The 6,796-nt window shown below is 41.4% G+C and overlaps 2 protein-coding genes across 2 annotated transcripts in view; both read left to right on the top strand.

Moving 5' to 3' along the window:
- The first annotated feature begins 258 nt into the window (after positions 1-258).
- On the top strand, positions 259-3,008 carry LOC109475357 (fucolectin-5-like). Its single transcript, XM_019775967.1, has 3 exons — positions 259-301; positions 2,452-2,696; positions 2,817-3,008. The coding sequence occupies exons 1-3, from the start codon at positions 259-261 to the stop codon at positions 3,006-3,008; spliced, it is 480 nt and encodes a 159-aa protein (XP_019631526.1).
- LOC109475360 overlaps positions 2,872-6,796 on the top strand; it is an 8,700-nt gene continuing 4,775 nt past the window's right edge. Inside the window, exons 1-9 of the mRNA XM_019775970.1 lie at positions 2,872-2,994; positions 3,249-3,299; positions 3,682-3,927; positions 4,049-4,226; positions 4,554-4,589; positions 4,757-4,789; positions 4,987-5,022; positions 5,708-5,836; positions 6,604-6,696. Of these exons, the coding sequence (XP_019631529.1) occupies positions 3,288-3,299; positions 3,682-3,927; positions 4,049-4,226; positions 4,554-4,589; positions 4,757-4,789; positions 4,987-5,022; positions 5,708-5,836; positions 6,604-6,696 (763 nt within the window). The 5' untranslated portion in view covers positions 2,872-2,994; positions 3,249-3,287. The remainder of the gene's footprint in view (positions 2,995-3,248; positions 3,300-3,681; positions 3,928-4,048; positions 4,227-4,553; positions 4,590-4,756; positions 4,790-4,986; positions 5,023-5,707; positions 5,837-6,603; positions 6,697-6,796) is intronic.

Here is a 6,796-nt window from a genome sequence, read left to right as displayed (position 1 = left end):
GACAAAGAAACCGGTCAGACTTCTTTGATGGCAAGACAACAACGGGCTTTTCCTCTAGCCCCTCCTTCCTCGGCAAAATCATGAACATGCAAATATTTGATCGGCATGAAGCCACTCTCTCATTGGTCGAACCGCAAATTGTCAAGTTACCATTGGTTGAAGTTGAACTGATAATTGTTATTGACAACTCGACAACTTGAGGAGATGTCTGATGTGCCGTGCCTTTAGAACTGGTCATTTCCTCGGAGGCTACTGAAGATGGAGGGACGTCTGACTCTCTTTGCGCTTCTTATCGTCTTTGGTGAGTAGTTTTTCATTTTTGTGAGATAAAATAAGTTATCTACTAAATACATGTAGTAAAGAAATTATTCACTCTCGACTATAGGTTGTGGTTTTTTTAATATGAGGGGGTCCGTTTTGACTAGGTAAATGCGCACCAAAGTGAGTCCAAACACACGGACGTATTGGTTCATAAAAAAGATGAAATACTGCAAGATCTTAGTTTGAGATGATTGTGTGCCACAATATTTTTTCTATTTCAACATTTATAAACAAGAAATGGCGACGGCACACTCAATATATTTTTTAACTTTATTTTTATGCCACCACCAAATCAACTGAACAGACAACTGATAACTGACATGCTCATAAGTAAAGTGAGGAAATTTAGATACAGTAATTTGCAACAATTAACCCAAAGGAATGAATCTTGTAGCCTGGGTGCCATCCTTAAGTGGAAAAACCAGTCGAGTGACCAGGTTTAAACACTTATTTATCATTGCTCCAGGCAACAGCTCTTTGTTCCAAGTGTCGGCGCAGACTACATCACCATACATCACAATAAGGCTATTTTTCAATCAAATGCCAATGTTTCTTAAATGTTTTAGATGTACATTATTACCTCCGGGGAAGGAGATATCCTTCCGCGGGAAGGTTTTACTATCGTGCGAACCATTTCTGTCAGCAGCTGTTTCTCGCGATCGGCTGGACGGATTTCTCTGGGGTTCGGTATACGTATTGCTATTGGGCTGCAGATGATGCAGAGCGTTTTCTTTTAATTGCATATGTGTTTTTGGGCGTCGAAATAAAAGATGTTGAAGTGCTTCGGACACCCCCGCGGTCCTGAAAATGGTATTCCTAATTGATTTCCCTGTTGTTAAGAATTGGGGCGAGGGCACTGCTGGGTCTAACCATTCAAAAAGGGGTCAAACAGAGGGGTGTCTGGTTCCGATAAAAATTTTGGGTGACTGCGCGGCAATGACGGCGCGGGATGACGGCGGGGGTTAATGGCGCGGGTGACGGTGCAGGCTGTCAGACACGTTAATCAACAGTCCATACCGAACCAACAGTCAGTAGCCATCAAACACATACAAACATATTACGCAAATTACTTTCATACTACACACAAACAAATAACCTAAACCAATGAAACACAAAAAAACCCGGAGGTTTGAAATCTACGATTTCCCTTGTTCTCCATCTGCGGATTCTATTAAGTTACGAACATTGAAGTGCAGCCTTGTGTCACCAGGTGATCTCAATCTTGAAATGATTTAACATTACAGCCTTACAGGGTCCTCACAATCACTTATATAACTGACAGAACATTTTCCATGTTGGTAACAGGTGTTACAGTTTCGGTCATTTACTTCCTATGTTACAGTAACTTGTAGTAATTTACCCATCAATCTTGCCCAGGTCGTACCTTTACTACCATAATCTTGGCTATTGTGGCCCTCGGAGAGATCGCCCTGTGGTGTTCATTCCCTGAATGAGGACTACATATTAAGCTACAGATAATAAGGTATAATTGACAGACAGAGAAATAGCGCTGTCAAATAGCACTATCAAATAGGCCCTAAAACGTTTTTATTGCCTGTGCCTTGCAGGAGGTTCATCACAAGCGACCGCTGGACAAGATATTAGAAGTAAGTGCTTGATACAAATCCTTTTTATCGCCTACAAGTAAACTATGTGTTCACCCCTGTCGTACATGTACATTAGAACATTCAAGAAAACAAATCATTGTATGATGGTGAAGACAGACCTTAATGTTTAAGAAAGCACACGAACACCTATCTAGATTTTCAGAGGGGCATGTTGCATACATGCATAGGTACCTGTAATTCAGTGATAATCTTTAATATTCGCGAACTGTTACTGAAAGAATATGTAAGTGCACTATTGACGGTAATTGCCATTTTTTCTTCATTTAGCCTTTGTCAATACAGGAAGTTCACAACCCAAGACACAAGCGCAACCAGGAAAATGTTGTAAGTGCCCAATACTAATTCTAACATACAGTTGCATTTATTTAAAAAAAACTAAATCATAGCATAGACACCATCTGACATTCGTCTGGTGTTCTGAAGTGCTTCTGTTTTAATCACAGAAACATACGTTCAGTAGATGAATGCAGAAGATTCTCATTGGTTCTTGTGACATTTCCAGCAGGAAGCACTACCAACCTGGCCCTGAACCGCCCGGCGACCCAGTCTAGTACTGACTTTAGAGGAGCTCCCGGACGGGCTGTAGACGGGAACCGTAACGCCATCTATGCCAAAAAGTCTTGTTCTCACACGGCAATGGAGCGGGATCCATGGTGGCGAGTCGACCTGGGCAGCAGCCAGTGTGTGGATCGGGTGGTCGTCGTTAAGCGACAGCGCATCGGCGGTCATTGGCTGGAAGGCTTCCAGGTTGTCTTTTCATTTCTGTCTGATGTCTGATCCTTAAAACTACAGTCATCGCATAACAGATACATGGACACAGTCATAGATTAAAATGAGCTTGGAAACTTATACAAAATTTGTTTCTAGGTTTACGTTGGCGACAACCCGAACGTGGTGGAAAACCCTACCTGTGGCGGAAAGCAGTCTGTTGCTGGGAAAGATGTCATCACGGTTGACTGTGGCGGACTGACGGGCCGATATGTGGGGATAGCTCTGCCCGACAAGAAACAGTACCTCATCCTGTGTGAGGTGGAAGTTTATGGAGGTACGGTTGGCTGAAATTCTTCAGAATCTATGGAATGGTCGTCACATTGCTAATCGTGTATGTCGTATGCGTACCTTACCAAAAGTTAAGAACATGTGACACTGACCTTACATGTATGTCTTCTACCGAAAAAAAATTAAGGGATTTTATACTGTGATCAGGATCCCTGTTGGACACAATCTTTGACCATTTACAGAACCCAAATGTCTCCCTTAAAGGAGAAAACATTATTCTCTATTCTCGATGTGTTCCAGGAATGTCACCAACTGAAGTCAGCAGGCCAACGCTGAAATATGGCCAATGTGGTAAGTGCCTAAATCAATTAAATTTAACAGCTTTTCATGTGTATAGTCCAAAGCAAAATGTGTAGCTAGTAGTATCTCAGTACCAAAAAAAAATCAATTTATAGCAAAACACGTAACCATTAGTTAAATTATCCATATTGTAAGAAACAAGCCCCTTAAGATATGATTTAAATCTTGTTTTTAATTCAACTGTCTCATTTCAGCATGGTTTAGTTTCAGTACTAGTCAGTTCTTTTAACCATTTCAGATGAGTAAGATTAAAAGAAGCCCTTGGTCTAACATTATGGACAAATGATGCTTGCATTGGACAGTAAAAGGCAAAACTTTTAATTCATATCATGTACTTAAAGTTATTGTTGACGGTTTCGTTCTACATTTCCAGCTGAAGGCACTACTAACCTGGCCTTTGAACCGTCCGGCGACCCAGTCTAGTACTGACTTTAAAGGAGCTCCCGGACGGGCTGTAGACGGGAACCGTAACGCCATCTATGCCAAAAAGTCTTGTTCTCACACGGCAATGGAGCGGGATCCATGGTGGCGAGTCGACCTGGGCAGCAGCCAGTGTGTGGATCGGGTGGTCGTCGTTAAGCGACAGCACATCGGCGGTCATTGGCTGGAAGGCTTCCAGGTTGTCTTTTCATTTCTGTCTGATGTCTGATACTTAAAACAGTCATCGCATAACAGGTGCATAAACACACTCAGTCATAGATTAAAATGAGCTTGGAAACTTATACAAAATTTGCTTCTAGGTTTACGTTGGCGACAACCCGAACGTGGTGGAAAACCCTACCTGTGGCGGAAAGCAGTCTGTTGCTGGGAAAGACGTCATCACGGTTGACTGTGGCGGACTGACGGGCCGATATGTGGGGATAGCTCTGCCGGACAAGAAACAGTACCTCATCCTGTGTGAGGTGGAGGTGTATGGAGGTACGGTTATGTGGATTTCAAAATAAAATGATGGTTCCTATCGAATGTATTCTACGTCACCAGCATTTCTGTCATCTTGATCCTATGGTATTCTTTTTGTCTTGTTTACAAATTTTAAACCGCCTACCAAGAGACAAACGATTTTGTTTAATATATCCTATAAATCATGTTTCTATTAAATCCGAAGGCCTGCATGGGCCTTAAAATCAAATCTTGGCAGGAAGAAATCCGAGGTATACTGCAAACCCCGGGGGGTTGCAGTATACTTTGCAATGCTTCTAAGATGTCCTAAAATTAACAGTAATCTTGTATTTTTTAACTTTCCAGGTGTGACAATGAAACCACAAAAGGCCGAACTGATAGGTAGGCCTTTATACTTGATCTTAATGTATTCAGGGTGTGATAAATAAAGATTTGCAATTTTTTGAAAACAGTGTCAGAGGAGATACACTGAATCGGCGAAATTTAGCTTGCAATGTTTCTATTTTGTCCTTAAACAAACAGTAACCCTTTTTTTGTAATTTTGACAGGTTCAGTGAAAGCTCAAGACGCCGGATCGACAAGTAAGGCCGTTACTCACGTGAATATAGTTTGTACTCACGTGACTATAGTTTAGTGTCCGCCATGGCGGTGGGTTAATAACGGTCAATCAATAACATGAAATGTCTAAGGAGGACGTTAAAACAATGGCAATGCTTGATTAAAAACAGTAGGAGCTTCCACATACAAATAGATAATGATGTTTTCGTTAATTTTGCAGGCTCTGGTCTGAAACTTCAAGCACCAAAACCGAAAGGTAGGTTTTTAATTCTTGTTTTGCGTAGATTGCGATGATTAGCTGCACAAGGAATTCAGTCAACTCATGTCGTTCAGAAATGACCACACAATAGGAAAGCTATGTGAATTCATCAACAGTCACTTTGAAAAGAAACTCAAGACTTAGATTAGATATATCATACTTTCTAAAAGTTATTGAAACGTGTACATCCTTCTTTTATTGTATTACATGTACTATATGATACCCAGTATCCATACACATGCAACACCATACTCGTTTGTACGCATTTAGGCACATGGGCATGAATATAAAAACAAGACTGGCAATGAGAGCATACATTGCCATGGCGTCGGTGGTTGCTGTTAGGGTTATTGTTCGCATGGTACTGCCATCATTTCATGATTTTGAGGAAGACTTGGTACCCTCTCCTCCCCTCAGTATATAGAGAAACCAGCCCCGGGGTCACAGAAATTAAGGCATCCGGGCCAGAGAGGTTCTCCCCATGGGTCTTCCCAAAGGTTTTCAGGAATGTAGGCATAGATGTGAGTCAGAGACATGCCTGTGGACATTCCATTCCTGTGAACAAAATGCCTGTACGATTCCTAGAATTCTTGCGAACTGCACACAATACTGTACCATTAGGCTCCTCCCTGAGACGTCACCAAAAAATTTGGTTAATAAAACGTTACGATCACACCCATAGCTTACGCGCCTCCACGCGCACCTCAAGCGCCGAAGCCGAAGGTTGTCCAGACGACCGGCCAGGAGAAACCAGGCGCCGGGCACGGAGTGGTCATCACGATCGGACGGGGCAGCTCCGGAGGAAGCTCTGGTGGGTAGATGGAATGCGCGAATGTGTTTCAGATACCATCTGATATTATGTGTCATCAGTACAATAAATAAAAATCCGTTCTCTTTCATATGTTAATAAATTTGAATCTCCTCGCCATTCTCAGTTGATAAACTCCACTCATAAAAGATTTTCGATGGTATATTGGCTTATTTTGCAATACGTGATATTTGACCATGAAATATGGAACGTAATGCAGAGGTCCTATGTTGGAGAAAATCACGTTGTTGAAGAATCTCACAGGCTAAGTTGGCATTTTAACTTTCCATCGTTTTGTCACAAACGAAATTTAGAAAGAACTGTAGTTGTACTGAATATTAATACCTGTGTACAAAGGATTATGAATATGATTTTTGGGACCATATGGATGACGTCATCACATTTTATTGCCCCAAATACAATTTAAAGTTATAATGCAGCACTTTGGGACAAATAACTGCAATAAAAGTATGATTTTCATGTGCATAATGGTTAAAGGTTCAAATGTACGTTTGCACAAATTGATATCTACTAATTACTTGTAGTCATCAGAGAATACCCTAATAGCCTAAAAGCTAGTTATTCTCTAATAGCTGCGGGTAATTAGTAGATATCGATTTGTGCAAACTAGCCAGTGAGGAAACCTTAAAGAAAGATACAAGTAGGCGTGGAGTTGAAAGTTGGCGTGACGACCACAGTAGCTTCAAATCTCTTTTTAATTGTTTGTAACTGTTGAAAATCGTATGTTGATACCCTTTTTTTTGTTTCAGGATCTGCCGGGGATGGAGCAATTAACATCATTAACAACCAGATCTCCGTATACAGCAGCGGTGGTGGGTGTCAATGCAAAACGGCCAGATGTGGTAAGGATAATTATTGTGTGTGTGTGTGTGTGTGTGTGTGTTTGTTTGTTTGTGTGTGTGTGTTTGTGTGTGTTTGTGTGTGTGAGTGTTTGTGTGTGTG

Source organism: Branchiostoma belcheri, unplaced genomic scaffold (assembly GCF_001625305.1).
Source record: "Branchiostoma belcheri isolate BF01 breed outbred unplaced genomic scaffold, Haploidv18h27 scaffold334, whole genome shotgun sequence".
NCBI classification, from domain to species: Eukaryota; Metazoa; Chordata; class Leptocardii; order Amphioxiformes; family Branchiostomatidae; genus Branchiostoma; species Branchiostoma belcheri.
Note: the sequence above shows the minus strand (reverse complement) of the source record. Positions and strands in the feature narration are given on the sequence as shown.

Bases quoted from the DNA above. Each gene is read 5' to 3' on its own strand.
- LOC109475357 (XM_019775967.1), top strand. From the start codon at position 259: ATGGAGGGACGTCTGACTCTCTTTGCGCTTCTTATCGTCTTTG. The intron at 302-2,451 runs GTGAGTAGTTTT...TGACATTTCCAG, and splicing joins TGCGCTTCTTATCGTCTTTG to CAGGAAGCACTACCAACCTG. The intron at 2,697-2,816 runs GTTGTCTTTTCA...ATTTGTTTCTAG, and splicing joins ATTGGCTGGAAGGCTTCCAG to GTTTACGTTGGCGACAACCC.